The 18,408-nt window shown below is 39.6% G+C and overlaps 1 protein-coding gene across 1 annotated transcript in view; it reads right to left on the reverse strand.

Moving 5' to 3' along the window:
- The window catches only part of MPPED2 (metallophosphoesterase domain containing 2), a 299,248-nt gene extending 283,422 nt beyond the window's left edge, over nucleotides 1–15,826 (reverse strand). The window contains exons 1-2 of the mRNA XM_054971985.1: nucleotides 15,520–15,826; nucleotides 8,662–8,905 (exon numbers count right to left, since the gene is read on the reverse strand). Of these exons, the coding sequence (XP_054827960.1) occupies nucleotides 8,662–8,789 (128 nt within the window). The 5' untranslated portion in view covers nucleotides 8,790–8,905; nucleotides 15,520–15,826. The remainder of the gene's footprint in view (nucleotides 1–8,661; nucleotides 8,906–15,519) is intronic.
- Nucleotides 15,827–18,408: the final 2,582 nt, after the last annotated feature.

Here is an 18,408-nt window from a genome sequence, read left to right on the forward strand (position 1 = left end):
CCCTTGGAAGTGGATGGCTGCTTAACCTTCTTAAGGGAGGCAGGCTGCCCTCTAAGGTCTTTGACTGCATTGTCAATCCCTTTTTTGATTTCTGCCTGCAGCCAGGCTAAGATGTTGGCCTTCGCTTGTGGGCCTGTGAGGTCAGGGTCCCCCCCTTCCAGACCTTCCCCTTGGGATGGATAGTTTTGTCTAGGTAACTTTGGGGACTCCATACCAGAAAGGGCAGTCTCAGTTACTTTCTGTTCTGCTGCCCTGGCCTGCGACGTCATTCCCGCCAAAATCTTCCCGCCTAGGGTGAAGAGAGGGTTAAGCAGGAATTACCATACAGCCTGCTTTGGATCCAGTCCCCCCCCCGATAAAAAAAACCAATGGGGCTTAAGGGATTAAGGTGCGATAGCCTTGAAAACGCCCAGGCACTCCCCACTTTATGTGAAGGGAAGGGACTATCAAGCACTTGGCCAGAACAAAGGGCCCCTCTTTGGCCTCTTCCTGCATTTGCAGTGATTTAAGGCTACTGCTTCCTAGCCCTGCCGGGCCTAGGGGAAGATTCCTCCCCCTCCCCCCCCGCTTCCTCAAAGACCCCAGGCCTCTCCGCGGGGCCGAGCAGCCACTTACTATTTTTGGCGCGAATGGAGGCTTCTGCAAGGAAAAAAGCCACGCCGGGCTTTTCGCGCTCCCGCGGCTCCTGCCGGCTGTTCCTGCTGCTGTGCCTCTGCAGACGCCGGGTCCTAGCTGACTAGGATCGTCGGCGCTGCTGCTCGCCTCCGCGGCCGTCCAGCCACCCTCAGAACTGGCTCGGATTGAGTGGGGAGAAAACGGGAGGGGGGAGGGGGTGGAGGAAAAACCTTCCTTCCCCCGGCGAGCACGCGCCTCGTAAAGGTCTTCTTTCTGTTACTTCGGATCGCTGCTCCCACGGAGCAAAGAAGTTCGTTCCTTCCTGCAGAGCAGGGCCGAAAAAACTGAAGCAGCCTGGGAGCCCCTCCCCCTCAGGATCGCGTGTTTGTTCGACCCTGCTAAAGAGACAGAGGAGGAGCTACCCATCAGTCTTGACTGCCCCACTCCGGACCACTAGAGAATTATCCCTTTCCCTCTTCTTTCACCAGAACTGTGTTTGCAGCCCTCCACCCCCCAACTCACTGGCTGTTAGATCAGGTGAGTCCCATGACCCTGGGAATCAACTTTCCCAGCATCAAAATGAACTGCTGGGGTAAGAGAAATGAGCTAAACAGCAACTCCACTGGATCCAACCCTCTGTTTTCAAGAAATCTTGTTTGGGATGGCTTTTAATCATTGAGCTTTCATAAAACTATTAATAGAACAAAAATAAGCATCAGAATTAAGCCTTTATGAGGAGATTATACCTTATGTTTTGTTTAATGAGCAGCACCTCGTCACTGCAGACACATTAGAAATAATCACAAGAATTGCTGACTGATTCACTGAAGAAAAAAAAGAACCAAACAAACTAGGTGCTTGAGCGTAAAAGTTTCCCCGTCTATCATTCACATGTCAAACCTCCAAACTGCTCTTAGAATTGGAGTTTAAAGCCCCTTTTTGTTTGCTGCATGGTGGCTGGAACTTGATGGTAAAGTAGGGTGGCCAACCTCCAGGTGGAGCCTAAAGATCTCCTGGAATTACTCAGACTTCAGTGAACAGTTCCCCTGGAGCAAAGGGCAGCTTTGAAGGGTGAACTCTATGGTATTATACACTGCAGAGGTCCCCCCCTCCCCAACCCCACCCTCCCTAGGCTCCATGTCCAAATCTCCAGGAATTTCTCAACCCAGAGGTGGCAACCCTATGGTAAAGAGATGCCCCTCCAAAACCCCTTAGTTATGCTATACATCATCACTTGAGTAATTTATCCACAGTAGTTTAAAATTTAAATGGGTATTGTATTCAATGGTTAAATTAGACCATTGCTATATTATCATTATGCACGTCCTGATGAGGGAAGGATATAGAAATTTAAATAAATAATTTTGGAGACTGAGGAGGAAAAAAGGAGAAGGTCACAAGGCCAATTGTATTTGATTTAAGCAATAAACAAATTAATGAGTAAGATCATTCCTATGGTAATTTAGTCCAAGTATACTTCTTTAAAGAACTGCACATATTAAGACATTTTCAACTAAGGTAGGATTTAGAAGTATGTAAAACCAATACTACTTACTACAATCTTATTTTAGTACTTATTGTGGGAATAAAATCTTATAAAAAGAGAGGAAAGAATTAAATAGAAGAAATGTCTTCATGCTTTACATTCTCAAAAACTTTTGGTTTCTGGAATCACAAGATATTTCAAGAAAGACATGGAGAGAAGGGATGAAATTCAACTGTATTTTCTCATGGCACTGAAAAGCTGCTTCACAGCAGGCTCAGCCACGCTCAGTTTATATTAATCTCCATAAATGCTGGCTGATCAAGAATATGAACCACAAATATGACAGTCATTGTCAAAATTATAGACCAAACTAACCTATTCATCAACATTGTTGACAATTCTCAAACAGTCCCACTCACCATAGTTACGTTGCATAAAACCACAAGTGCAACAACCGGTAGAAGGTTGGAAATTGGATAGGAAAGCTAGATTTGTGAAGGTAAAGACAAGCTAATGCTTCCAGACATGCATGCTATAAACTACAAATTGTGAAATATTGATCGAAAAAATATTATGCATATGCATAATATTCAGAAAGTAAAACTTGTATTACTATCTGAAGACTTCTAGTCAATTGTAACGTTATGTAAAAATGGATTGCCTATATTCATTGTCCATAATAAACCAAGAGCCCTGCAGCATATACTATCCCCATTTTACCAATATTTCTACCACCCCAATCATATAAACATATTTCTCAGAAGTAAGTATAATTGGTTTCAATGAATAATGTTATTGGGAATGTGATGTAAAATTCCTTTATCCCATCAGTAATAAATTTCCCTTGTAGCTTAGCTTATATAATAATCTAACAGCTGATTCAACTCCAAGCCACTGTAAGCACATTGGAACTACTCCTTTATGCTTTTTTGCATGTACCTACAAACTGTATATATCCTTAATCCAGACAGTTAATCCAAATGGAGCAGCTTCCAGGAACAGAGCTGAAAATTATACAGTCTTTTCATAATATCAACATTTTAATGACATTAATTCTAATCACAGTGGGTCTCAGTCCATAAATCCATAAAAAAAGATTTTTATTACACAAGGGGATTGTGGGGTGGGGGAGTGCATTTTCTCTGAAAAACACCTGATCGTTTTTGTTCACCAAAAGCGCAAGAGGAACCTTTGAATGGAAATGCAAAACTCCAGCTGCTCACAAAATTTTGATCTCATGTTATAGAATTTTACAGTCAACATTACACAGGCGAAACTTTTCTACTGTTTCCCTAAAACTAAAACCTTTATAAGCAGCATCAGTGTTTTTTCATTTTACATGCTCAAAATATTTTTTTTAAAAAGATACATACTGCACAAATAGGGAAATGAATATAAAATGAAATGAATATAAAAAAGAAATCAGATCTAATCAGAAAGTATCTGAATATCAGCAACATAGCCAGTTTGGCCTGTTGTAGTTTTAAGAAAAAAGGAGAACCTGAAACAGATTTCCCCAAAGTCACTGAAAAGATGTAACGTTCTGTCTTCTGTTGGTTTCAGTACAAACAATTACAAATGGGATGATATTTCAGAAGAGTCAGATGCCCAGTATCATTTAAAACTAAGATTTCCAAAGTCAGACAGAACCACCAACGGGTTTATTGGTAAGCTGCCAAGCTTCCAGCAGTATCTGGATACGGACAGAGGCAAAGTAGCAGAATAGGTTCATGCGATGTCACTTCCAGCTGAAGGACGATTAGAAAATGCAGGACCTGAATAGAAACCAAGTTCCATTAGTGGATCCTCTTCGGTAAAAGAGCAGTAATTACCAACTTGAGAACACTTATACCATAAACTTGGAGTTAATTTCTTTTGGTCTGAGAAGCTAGCAGTAAACAATTGTGGGGGAGGCACATTCAGAGAGATAGAAACCAACATTTAATAGGAATATCTTTTTAAAGGTCTGTATCTTTTTACACAAGTGTAAGACACCTCTGTCACAAGGCCAAGTCTCATTTCAGCATCTGACAGTACAAGAGGGAAAAAGAAAAGTAAGAATTGAAAACTCATCTACCTATCAGAGCAAAGCAATCAGATGATTATTTCATAACACAGTCACCTAAAAAAGACTGGTAACAAACTCAGAGGTTATTCTGGATCATGGAAATTAGTCTCACCGATTTGATAGTATGCCTTCAAATAAGCGTAGCTATGATTGGGCTGTTAGGCTGTATCTATACAACCACATTTCCTGTGGTCACAGTCTGTACTTCATTACATAAGCACATAGGGAAATAATGAATGATATGCTGTAAGCATCCTTGTGTCAGAACTGCTCCTACCTTTCTTGTGCCAAAATTCCTCCATGATCTCCATGCGCATAATGGAATTTTCTATCTGCTATGGAGATGGGGAAGAGATGAGGACAGAATGCAACTAGGCAACATACAGTTTGCAGATCGCGTGGATGCTGATTAAACAAATTGGAGATCCTAATAGATCCAAGGACCCATCTCCTATTTATGTGAAAGGAACCTAACTGGCTGAATAACTGTTTGGGCTTAAATGAACTCTACAGTGAATGCATTGTTAGCAACCTGCACACCAGGTCCAACCCCCAGAAAAGTGACAGGACAGCTATTTCAAGTATTATTTCCATGTCATCCTTGCTGATATTCTTTAAAGTATCCTCCCCACCTTAGTTTCAACCCTCACCCATCTATCGTGGGATAGTTCCATAGAAACCTTTAAGACCAATCTAGAGGAAATGATGTGAAAACTGTAATTTGGTTTATTTAATAATGGAAAATGCATTGACTTCTTAGAACTGCATTTTATTATGTGCCAGAAAAAAGACTCTGGCCGAATCCACACATACCAGGCACAGCACTAAGCAGGCGGAGTGAGAGCGTCTTTCTGGCGCGTTTTATGACATCATCGCGCCACAAGAGCGGCATCATGGTGCGATGACATCATAAATCGCGCCAGAAAGACGCTCTCACTCCGCCTGCTTAGCACTGTGCCGGTAAGTGTGGATTCGGCCTCTGTTTGTGACTGCAAACAGATACACACGTCCATCAAAGGCAAGAGCAAAATGAGAGGAAAAAAAGATTTGAATCACAGAGATTCTGGACTTCAGGTTCTACTTATATGAAGTTAAACTGGATTGTGTTTAAACATATGATCCCGCTCCAGTTTGTTAAATTTAAACCCAGAGTAGTAGCAGTGGAGATTATTTACATTCCATTTTTTAGCTGTATGGTTTAGCACAAAACCTAAACTTAAAATCACATAGTTTTGAAACCATACAGGATATAAATTCAGATTTCTGGGGTTAGTATCATTCTTTATCTATAAAAAGAATGATAAATGTGCGCATAGGGCTACATATGGGATTGAATTATTTCCACAGTCTGAAGGATTAACTCCTGAAAGCAAAAGATTTCAGTTTCCTTTAAGTAAATTTCTAGTTTTCATGACTGCAAAGATAAGTTTGAAAATGTAATAATCAACTACTAAAAATAATGATGCAAGTAAGAACAATGCGGCAAGTAAAAAGAAGGCAAATGTCACAGGTTTTTCTGCTTTCCTATTTTGAATGTTGTCTTCTCACTTTTGTGAAACATTTTCAGGATGAAAAAACGGCCATTCTCCAATTGTTGTAATGCTGCCCTGTGCAAGGTACAAACATGGCATGTGCACACACAGAAAATATCGACAAAATTGTTGCTAATTAAATACATGTTCACTGGACTGGAAAAAACCTAATGATGGGAGGTCTCCATATTACTTCTGAAATGAAGTGAGATTCCAGATCATGTGTTCCTTCACCCATTGCTCTTCTTTTCTGAGCAATTTTCAGCCTGTTCACCTTAGTTGTCGATAAGTGACGTTCACATTATCATTAACTGTAGTGAAAACTACAGGCTTCCTTTTAACAAAGGTTTGAAACTTGCTCTCTTTACACATAGTACAATCCTAAAGACATTTCCCTGCGAGTAAACCCCACTAAGTAGACATCCTTAGAATGGCACTATTAATCTCTTAACTAGTCTGAAACTTAGAACAGCACTGGCTGGCCCTTTGCAGTGATATGTTCTGCAATAACTGAGTTGCCCCAAATCTGTTCTCCAGCTTCTCAAAAATCTATCAATTTCCCAAAGGAAACTGATTAAAGTTTTGTCTGATCCTTTCAATCCCTAGTTTTCCCACAACTGCTTCACTCTCATGGATTGGCTGGTATATATATAAATCACACTCGATATACAGATGTTGCTTAAGAAACAAGACTAGCCACATTCATTACTAACTTCTCACTTTAACGTCAAGAATAAAAATGTAAACTGCATTATTTTCACAAGACAACATAATTTTCATACCTTTTAAATTGAAGCAACAAGGATCAAAAACATAAAACACTGTTCAAAATGTTACATATAAAGATGCGTAAGTGTAACTTATTTTCCTTTTCTAGATTTTCTCTTTTCCAATCTATACCATCAATCAAAATTGTCTATACATCACCTAAGACTTACACTGTGTATCAAAAGAAAGAATGTTTATTATGGAAATAAATGCTATTTGTTATAATAGCTGCAGTTTTAAAGCTTCGGCTTCTCCAGTTTCAGAAATTATGCCCCCAAATCACTCCACTTTCCCAAAATGCACTCTTAATGAATGGTGATTTTACAGGTATCTTTACTACAAAAATCGTTATAAACCATACTGAACTGTTTGTTGTGCTGGTCACTTGATACAGAAAATACACCTATGGTCAGATACAACAGTTGGCTAACAATTTGTTGTAACAACTGCCTGGAATTCCCTTCTGGTTAGTCCGTTTTCACTAGCCCATTCAATCACATGGAAGGACCTGAACACCTGCACAGGGACTTTGGATTTTTTTCCCTCTGATGTTTGGTTCCCATCCCAATACGAACTCACCACATCAAACTGCTTTTAACATTTTATGATTTTTAAAATTCACTCAGGTTTCACAGAGCTTTAAAAAAAAAAGTCCTCTCCAGAAAAAGGAGGAAGATCTAGCTGCATGTTTCTTTGTATCACTGCCAAAGTTTTTTATCACATAAGCCAACTGTTTTTCCTGAAGTGATTAAAATATTTGCATTGGCAAAGAACTTTTCTGCCTTTCTCTATAACTGAAAATAAGCTACCTTTCCATTTTGGTTTAAAAAGAACTCTGCTTAACTCAAAAGCTTGCTTACAGCCCCCAGTGCAATACAAGTTAATCCAATAAAGAGATATCACTGCATCCATTTTGTATTACTTAGCTATTGCAGCACAAGTGACAAGATTCCTTAGAATTCTCACTATGCAAGCCTATTATCAAGAGTGAATGAACGTGTTGGGTCAACCTGAGGTCAAGAGGTGCCTCCTTTTGTTTTTTAATTTAACTTATCCTACAGCCAATTGGAGTGAAAGGAGCTTAACTAAAAGTAACTGGTAAAGATCAGACATTATAAAACAATAGAAGAAAATCTAGCGTTTAAGCCTCAGTTAACATATGCACACATATATGAACACACACAGTGCCTAGGAAGGTACTTATATTGCCCACCAGGCAATATCAAAAACGTGGCAAGATGCGCAAGGGAGCATTTGTTCTATCTTTGTTGGTTTAAGTCCAGGCCATAAACATTATTTTAATGCAGTATTTGTATTTCTTAGGACTAATAGTTCAGCAGTTGTGCAATCCTTTGTCTTCCTTGTTGTAAGAGGAATGCAGCATGCGGCACACGTTCCCTGTACAACAAGGAGGACAAAGGATTCAGTGATCAGGAGACAATTAGTCCCAATTAGGCCTATTTCGCAGCTGAGTGCAAAGGGTGGGGGAAGGGTTTCACATTTTCAAGAAATATGTCCCTCTGGCAAGTTCCCCTGAAATCAATAAAACTACAAGTCTGTTTCTAAGCCTACAGCTCACATACAAAATTTGCTGAGCTTTACCAAGTCTCTGACATCTGGAGCTCTTTGAACGCTGTTTTGTCTGATATACCATGCATCCCATTTTGGCGGGTTTTGTAGGTTTACTGAGGAGATATCAAAACATTCAAATAATTCCCATCAATCATCAATTCAGGGATGGGCAAAATGGCCTTCACATTTATTTATCACATCTGTGTAGTTAAGCCTTCATTTTATTTTATACAGAAAAGTTAGCTAGGCTTCAAAGTTGCACAAGTTATTATGAAGCATTTTCAAACAGTTTCAGTAGAGACAAGAAAAAAGGAGCTCAGTTTCTAAATATTTTTTTATTCTTGCAATCTCCAAATCACCATATAAAGAATTAACATAATTAACATTTATTACTACTACTAATACAATTTTTGTCCAAGAAGTGCAAAATATTCCCAACTCTGGTTTGGCTTCAAACAAGTATGCAAAACAACAGGCAAACTGTGTGAATTGAATACAGCTAATCTATCTGGTTTTCCGGTTATTGACAGAATTCCAACATGGCACTCGGTCTTGAAAAAGTCCATCACTTCTAATGCCACTATATAAAGTATAAAAAAGAAAACTTTATTATTACTTACATATGTACATGTGGAGGCTGGAACCTGCTCTGGTTAATATTGTAATGTGTGAACGCCTGGGTTGGATTTGAACTGTATTCATCCACTGTGATAGTAACTTTGCCTTGTGAAGGAATTCCATGAGCCATGCTTCCTCTTTATAGACATGAGCAATTTACAACTTTCCAGAGCAAAGGACAGGGGTGGGCATTGTGTTGCAGCCGATGTTGGAATCCAAAAATCTCCTCATGAACTCTGCCAACTTCTGGATAAAAAGAATCATATGAAGATATTTATTTAAAGGTATGAAATTCCATTTGGTACCTCAATTTAACCTAGCCTGTGACACTTTCTTATGGAAATATGACCTGATATATCTTTAGTTGGACTAATACTATGGAATGCATCCATTTAATAGATCCAGAGGAGTTAGCCATGTTAGTCTGTAGTAGCAAAATAGTAAAGAGTCCAGTAGCACCTTTAAGACTAACCAACTTTACTGTAGCATAAGCTTTCGAGAACTGGTTCTCTTCGTCAGATGCATCTAACAAAGAGAACTGTGGTTCTCGAAAGCTTATGCTACAGTAAAGTTGGTTAGTCTTAAAGGTGCTACTGGACTCTTTACTATTTTGTATCCATTTAATGTTAACTATTCCATGATGTTATTAACAATGCAATCCTAAACAGAGTTATACTCTTCCAAATCCATTACACTCAATGTGCTTAGAAGGGAGTAACTCCACTTAAGAGTGCACTCTAAATGCTCTATTTTGACATATTCAGAGGACACATAGTTTAACTTGAAATTTAAAATAATGCACAACTCTTCTTAATGTTAAAGAAACATACTTGTGCTAATCAGAATGAGAAAAGTTTTTTCTTTCCCTAAATCCACGAAAATCAAGCAACTGTGGACCAATGTGTCCTCTATTCTTCCCTCTCTGTTGTCTCCTCCAAATATGCATGATGAATAATATTCTATTTTGACAGCTCTCATAAAATTTCCATAAAATTCAGCTCATCTTACATATTGCTGTAAAACAAAAAATATTCCAAACTAATTCATTTCAAAGTATCTCTTTAATTTAATATTTATATTTCAGTAATATCTACGTACTGTGTTTCACAAGGTCGATTCTCAGATGACAAGGAATGTGATTACATAAATCTATCATTCATCCACTTTCAGAATACTATCTACAGTTCTGGCTACTATGACTCAAAAAGGATGGGAGTCAGAAAAGGTCAACTAAAATCATCAAGGCACTGGAGCAGCTCTCTGCAAAGAAAGGCTAAAGAGGACAGAACTTTTACTTAAGAAAAATTCATCTAAGGGGTGCATGACAGAGATCTATAAAATTATGAATGAGATGAAAGAAATGACTAGGAATATTTTTACATGCTCTTTTACTAGCAGGGTTATCCAATAACACTCTCCAGCTTGAGGTGAAGGGCAAGCAAAAATCATGCATTCTTAAAGCATAATCAGCTCCTGGAACTCACTATCATGAGGCATGGTAATTCGAACAAGCAGTGATGCCTTTTAAAAATGATTAGAGAAGGACAGGTCTCATCAAGGTTTCTTACCCACAATATTGAAAAGAAAACTCCATACCTCAAATTCCACACTCCATACCACAGGGAATGCCCACCACCATCTTATTCAGCTCACAAATATCCAGACTACCAGTCTTGGAGGCCAAATTCTGAACTAGATGGAACTTAGTCTGATTTACCCATTGAGGAAATCCTTACATTTAAAGGAAATGGGATAAAGAAGATTGCCCCTTTTTAATGTTACATAGCTCATTTCTTTTCCTCCCAGGTTACCTTATTTTCCCTTCAACCAAAAGACCCTGTAAAACAGCAAGAGAGCTGCATCACCTACTAAAACAGCCTCACTTATTGTTACATTGCCTTGAATTTAAAGAATTTTATTTTTAAAGAATTTTAAATCCTTTTGATTGGAAATTCTATACATTTTAAATCCAAACCTGAATGTATTTATTTACATCTTTCATTATCTCACCTAAGCTACCAATCAAAAGTATGTACAGTTCAGCCACCCAGAAACCTATTAATGCAATGCACTCTCTGCACACCTCCCACTTCTCTGATATTTCTCTGTAAATGTTCTCTGTATTTACTGAGATGTCTTGGATGCCTCACCAATTGTCATTTATATAAACTGAGATACCCTACCACCTTTTATGCGCTCCAGATATACAAAAGTCTAACAGACTGAGCTCAGGCATATTATCCAAGACTAACCATAGAATAAAATACATCTTAATAGCCATAAGATCATAAAAGAATAATAGTGTGTAAAACAAATGAATATTCAAGTTGCGAGTGTCTGGTTTCAATCCACTTTGAACTTTTTAGGACGTGAACAAAATCCACAGAGATAAAAATACATAATAGCAGGTGGTTGTATTTATATGCTAGCTCTTATAATCAAGAGCTAAAACTGAAAATATCTTTGGTTCTTAACAAAAAAGAAGACAAGTCTCCTATTACAGACCATGTAGTCTTGGATCAAAACAGAAACAGGAGCTGATAGATGCAAATTCAAGTACCTAGAACCTTAACTTTGTATTTAATATTCTCTAAATTTCAGTTTGGCAGAGAATTCTAAAACAGGGCTCTCCAATTAGCAGATGGCTTGCTATAGGCCATTTATTTTATTATTTTACAACCTCAGGCCTACCATAGGGTTCCATATGTTAGTCAGGTTAAGGAATCCCACTAACTTCCTTTCCAAGAATCAAGATCTTTTCTTCATTTCATGAGGAAGGAACAATAAGATCCCATCAAACAGATTTCAACCAAAATATCTTGTCATTTAATATATTCCGAGAGGATATTTTGGGTCTTTGTCTCAACCTCTGACAAATTATTTAAAAATATAATGGCACGGAAGACAAACTCGACATAGTAAGATTCCCAAAGTAAAATCTTTGCCCTGTTTGTGGTGTAAAATAACTGTCTACAAATTGTAATGTAGGAGCTTCCATTCCAACTTTGCAGCTGTTTCCTTAATTTCCCCCACAATTATATTTTAATGTTATTTTGCATAACAGTAAAACACAACACCTGCTTCCAATTGCAATTCTGTTGTGAAGACTGTAATTCTCTTTTGAGATACTATGAAGACAGTGTGCAGTGCAGAACTGCATAATTGCACTGCACTGAAAAGTAAATACAAATGAAAACATCTTCCCGTTAGAGAAATGACTGTCATTAAAAGAAATGTTAGCCCTGAGAGCTTAGAGGGATGGGGAGAAAAGAATACACTTTTTATTGTTAACATTTTAGTCTTGGCATAGATTAGGAAGCAGCGTTGAAAAGGCATGGCTAATTTTTTAAATATTTTGCCTCAAATCAGATTCTGTTGGGTAGAAAAAAACAGGGATAAAATACAACCAAATTCTTTGCCTTTCCCTTTAAAATATAAGCCAGTGTATTTTTCATTAATTCAGTGCAGGCAAATTTTCTATGTTCATGGAACTCAAAAACTGAGCTTGCTGATAATAAAATGTAAATGCACTGTATGGCTATACTATTCAAAACTTTTAACTATAAGAAAAACAATCAATTACCTAAGTGGGAGCAGAACATTGGGAGGAATACACAATTCTTTGAAGTTCGGTTTCACTTAGATTTTTTTATAGAGAAATATTACACTTGCATTCTAATTATTTGAATAGTCCTGAATTAAAATGTGACAAAGTTACAGAAATAGCTTTCAAAATGTCAATCAGCAACTATTAAGCTAGCAAATAAAGGTCCTATTTTAGTTATTTGAGTTCCCTTTTATTAATTTTCCTTTAATATTTTTCTAAGCAATCCAGCTTTCATATCAGAAATGTCTGATCATTATCTGCTTTAATAAGGAGTTCTTTGAGGAAAAAGTAAGACAGAAGCCAAGTATTTTAAAACTTTCATGAACAGATTTACATTAGCCTCCCCATAAGGACTTGTACATCCTTCGGCCCCATTGTTCTTCTCTTCCCTTGACAATAATCATGCCTTAAGAAGAGGGGAACATATGAATGGAAGCAGGGAAGGGGGAACACCATAATATTAAGCACTTCACTACTTATTTTAAAGCTAGAATTATGATAATAAAAAATGAAGTTCCATCCTAACATGCATTATTGCAAAGCTCACGGCCTAGCCTGAGAATGACAGCAAGCATATGGCAAGAAAGCAGTCAGTATGTTTCAATAGTGGAAAGCATCGCAAAGGCATATGAATTCACTGATTTGGTTTGAAGTCTGTAAAAGAAACAAATGCAGGGTATTTTTGTGTACTTTATATTGCAACTTGTACCATACAACAAAGCAGCTGCAAATGTCTGACATCCTCATCTCACCAAGTATTTTCAATGGTGAAAAAATTATGTGCCTACACAGCATATGAATGAAAATTAACACCAAACCCACCATTTGTCCCGTGTGGAAACAATATAGGGGGAGGAGGCTCAAAATTTTACTTCATGGCTGAATATGTCAGTTCTCCTTTACTTTTGACTGGCCTTAGTTAAAAAAAATAGACATTCCATTAGATTTAGAATTATGGAGAAAGAGTTAAATAAAATTCTGACACTTAACACCTCCTAACAGGTTCATGTTGAATATCTGTTATTCTGGCTTTGGTAGACAGAGCAACAAACATTAACAGGATAATCATAACAGGTCTACTGAGAATCTTAATGAAACCTATCCAGTAGGGCGTACTCCCAGGAAAACGCTCTGAGGATTGCACTGTAAATAAATATAACAGTATGATTTATTATTATTATTATTATTATTATTATTATTATTTATTAGATTTATAGTCCACCCTCCCCACGAATGGGCTCAGTATAAGGATTTAAGCCTGTAAGAGCCTCCAAAAACAGCAAAATAAATTTAAGTACTATGGTATAAGTTTACCCAACTACTGCACCCATAAGGAACACCAACTTGAGCAGATCAGAACCACATTTCTGTTTATACCCACCCATCCCAAAACATGCTAACTGGAACTTTTTTTTTATCCACAACTTAATACTCTATTCTGTATGTAAGTTCTTACAGGATGTGTGCCTATGTGCATTCATCAAATTTTTATCAAACAAAATTTTACCCGAAAAATTTTATCCAACATACACAAACATGTTTTCATTCAAAAACACCCGCGGCCAGACACTCAGTCTCTCTTTAGGCCCCTCTCCTTCCTCCCAGAGGAAATCTGAGCAAATAACCATCCTTCTCCTGAAACGCAGGCCCATGAACCAAAGCACCTTGTGTTCCATGGCAGGCACAAGAACCAAGAGAGGTACCAGTTTGCACACACTACCTCCTTGTGGCAGTTAATCCATACCCTTCTAAGCAGTGATGGGCATTCCTTCTCCTTCTTCTCTGGACAGGCTCCTTGAAAAGGTGGCTGCACTTCTCTGAATCCACGCTGGGTGTTTGGGCTCTTTCCTCTGTGTCTGTGTCATTCCCTCTTTTCCAGACCTCGCAATGATTGATCACGATCAGCGGCCAATGGCTCCGACACCGCACCATCCTGGCTCTTCTACAACATCCCCCTTTCCCAACGTCATTCATCCCAACCGATCTCCAACTGGCATCGTAACCCAGATCAAATGCAGGCAAGCTCACTCCCTGAAAGCTTTGCATTTTTCAACTGCTCAACTGTTGGAGCCCCCCCCCCCTTTCTAAAACCGTTTTCTGTATTTTGTGAGTGTATAAAGTTTTCATCGTCCTTTCTACTCAGATCTCTAACATCCCTTCTTCTCTCTCCCCCCGCCCCCCCCAATCTTCTCGCTCACATTTCGCGCGGGTTCTAGCGGGTCGGGTACCGGGAGGCAACTACAGGATCACATGGGGGGGGGGGCTGGAAATAATTGCAATTGCATGCATTGCAACGTTAACGATTGCACATTTTCTTTCCTTCCTCTCCACCCGCCACCCCCACCCACCCCGGCGACACATACACCCCAATAAAATCTCGAAAATGCCCTTAGGCCTCGGGGGTCATGATTTCAAAGCATGTTTTGAAAAATGTAATGTCTTGCATATGAAAGAGACGTGAAAAACTCCAACTCAGAGACCCATTTGCAATCGCGACTTTTTTTTTTTACACAGCCTCCCCCCCCCCAGCTTTCGCCCCTTTCTTTTCCTCAGGGGGTGAGAAAATGCCCCTTAGAAATGCAAAGAATATTACAAGAAAGACGTGCCCCCCCCGGCGCCCCACACCTTCCTCCTCCCGCCAGTCACCCGTTTCAGTTTTAATACTAACTGTACTTTGCATTTCACTCCCTTGATCTGCCGTTTCCTTGGTCTCTCCAGCGGCACGGCACGGCACAATGCTCCTTTGGCCTACCCTCCCCCGGTCGTGCTCTAACATTATAACCCTGATCACCCGAGACTTTCTAGAAAACAGGCAGCAAAATTAATCTCCGCTGCCAAATGTATTCCCCAGTCACCCCCCCCGGCCCCCTCCACAAGACAAGATATTAATGCAAACGCGGGAAGAGGGGAGGCAGGAGGAGGGGGCTCTGGAAGCGAGGTGAGGAAAGAGAGAAGGAGGGAGAGCAGCAGCCACTCGCGCGGACCCGCAAATTAGCCTTCCTTTGAAAGAAACACAAAACGTAAAGCCCGGCTCTGCGCGATCGGCTCGGGAGCAGCAGAGACGCAGCCCGTTTTCGCCCGATTATTGTTCAGCGGCTGCTTCTGCACTCTCCGCTCCCCTTGTACTTGTACATGACAAGGCACCTCTAACCCAGGGCTTTGTGTTTGGATATTTTCCCCTCCCCTCTTCCTTCTTCTTCCATCTGATTCCTCTTCCCTCCTCTCTGACTGGGGGGGGGGGGGTGTCATTTACCTTCTTTCCCTCTTTTATTTTCTTGGCTGTTGATGTGTATTCCTAGGGATGCCTTCAGTGCTGGGGAAGGAGCCGATCCATGAGGGAGGACGGTGTCGAAAAGCTGCTTACAGGGAGCGAGAAAGGGCTTTGGCAAAGGTGGCGGGCTGGTGCAAGGCAGGGCAGAACCTTCGACCCTCGAGCTTCCCCGGAGCGCAGAGGAGAGGCCGGCAGAAGAAGAAAGGAAGAAAAGGAGGAGAGCAGCCTCGGTTTGGAAGGAGGAGAGAGGCAGAGAGCGAGAGAAGGAGGAAAGAGCGGGGCGGCGCAGCGAGGAGGACTGCCACTGGGGTCAGGGAGCAGAGCACCAGGAAGCAGGGCGGCCAAGGCGCTCTCCACACATACGCACGCACGCACAGGCACACGCGCGCTGCCAGCTCCTCCTCGCCGCCGCCGCTGCTTCTGCCTGGGCTCCCCGAGCCCTAAGGAAGGCAAAGAGGGAGAGCATCCTCTGGCAAACGCTGCAACGCCGACCCCCTCCCCCGCCACGGGTCACACCAGAGCAAAGGCACAAGGTCTTCCCTGCAGATCATTAATCTCCCACAAGAAATATCCCTCGTTTTAGTGGTAATTATGCTGTCATAATAATAAATAGTAGTCGTAGGTGGTTGTTCTCCTTTTAAGAAAGCAAAAAAGCACGTCAAAAAAGTATATAAATGCAGGCTGGAGGGGGGGGGGGGAATAACACTGGGAAATGTGTGATTATGGAAGTGATCGCTCACTGACATCAAAAATACGTTTGTATGGTGGTAAGTTCCATTGACTTCTGTAAATATGCAGAGGATTGCTGCTGTACATCGGAATCAAGGTGTATAGCAAGGGACTTAGGAGAAAAAAAAGGCAATTATAGTGTCTTCACAAAAATGTAAAATAAATTAAAATGATATTAAAAGACCATTCCTAGGAGCTTGAGTGGGGTAAATCAGCTACCTTGGACTAGGGAGCCTCTTATAATACTATGGCTTTCTTCTGTACAAAAAGTATGTCTTCTCGCTGCTGAACCTGGATGAAATTTACAATGATCTGTGAATTTTTCAGCAGTATAACTTAGTCTGGAGAGCAAATCAAAGTCTGACAAATCTGGAAAGATGACGGAAGTCCAATATTGGCCAAAGAAGAAATAGCACAATTGTTGGAAGATAACAGACGAAGTAAAATTTAAACATCTGGGTGAATGCAGGACGTTGCAGTGGCCCACTATAATCATGCTATTAAAACTTTTTTACTTATGTAAATTTTCAAAAAAATATCCAGTAGGACACCATGTACTTAGACTGATTTTGTCTATCTTTGCATATGATTAGCCAGCAAATATAAATTATTGGTGGAGAATATTAGAAAGAACTATAATGTGAAAGGGAGAATAATCCATAATCACAGTGAGGAGTCACTTTTTTGACAAAACTAGCATTTTGGTGGCCAAAAGGCGATTAAAATGTTTCCTAGCTAAGTCAAGCTCTGCCTATGTCATGACTTTGCCGTTCTTGTTCTCTAAATGCATTGGCATGCAAGAAAATTTTGCATGATGCCTCCATCCCATATGATTATAAAGACTTCCTATTACCACTTGTTGCATAAATAATCTGTATTGTTTGCCATACTCACATTCTGAATCACCTGGAATGCTATAGTATGTGTCTTGAAGGTGTAGTTATCATTTCTGCAAGAAATGCATATCATTAAGCAAGAAAAAGAATTAAAAATACTAAGCAAAAGAAGTATCTGCATTTATTGTGATCATACCTTTACTGTTCAATTGATACATAAAGTTATAGAGAAATACATTCAAATCAGCTATAAAACTACAGATTAGTTTTGTCCCTTGTATGTTGGCTGGGAAAAGACTTTTTTCCCTGCAAAATTAAAAATGGTTCTAAAGAAGGATCACTTCTTAAGGCACATATATCTAATCAATTTTTATCTGTGGTAAATACATTGTGCAGGGTTTTGTTGTTTCAAAAATCTGCAAACCTGTTTGACAGTGGAACAATAGAAATGTGTCGGTCCTAACTGAAGCAATGGCCCTCTCAAACTACTTTCAACTTTAATAAAAACTTGTCAACTTCCAGTCAGTCGTACCAGCACCAAACTATGCTACTTTTTCATGAGAAAACAATAATCATTGTTTGAAATAAACTACTATAAATTCTTGTGTATTTGCTGCTCGTATACTTTGCATGAAGTTACAAACATGTATAGCACTGATGATAGTGGGGGGGGGGAGTTGCTGAAGGAATTTTACCTCACTAAATATGTAAAAAAAATTACTGTACAATACCTGATAACAGACTTCATAAAGAAGATTTTTTTAAAATATAATGTACAAACTAGGGTTGCCAGCTCTGGGTTCAGAAACTCTTGGAGATTTGGGGGTAGAGCATGGGGAGGGCAAGGTTTGGTGGGGGAGGGACCTCAGTGGGGTATAATACCATAGAACCCATCCTCCAAAGCAGCCATTTTCTCCAGTGGCCAGATCTCTGCCATCTGGAGGTCAATTGTAATCCCAGGATCTATAGGTTGGCAACCCTAAGCAAAACTCCAGGCTCCATAAGCAACTTCATCTATAAGCAAAATTGGGAGGGTGGGGAATATTATGCATTTCATGCACAAATTTTATCACCTTCCCTGCTTATTTTCACAATGGTCCTGCTAATTATTTTAACATCTTTTTGTTCTATTTGTCATTTTGAACCTTCTTGGCAAAACCTCAGACTTTAAACAAGCAGTATGCAAAAATAAATTTGGACCTTGTGCATTTAAATGAACCTTGACTAAAAACTGTATGGCTCTTAAAGAAAACCTTTAGGCCAGCGTCATGTGCTATTTAGCGCATATAAATCCATAGACTGTAGG

The sequence above is a fragment of the Eublepharis macularius genome, chromosome 2, assembly GCF_028583425.1.
Source record: "Eublepharis macularius isolate TG4126 chromosome 2, MPM_Emac_v1.0, whole genome shotgun sequence".
NCBI classification, from domain to species: domain Eukaryota; kingdom Metazoa; phylum Chordata; class Lepidosauria; order Squamata; family Eublepharidae; genus Eublepharis; species Eublepharis macularius.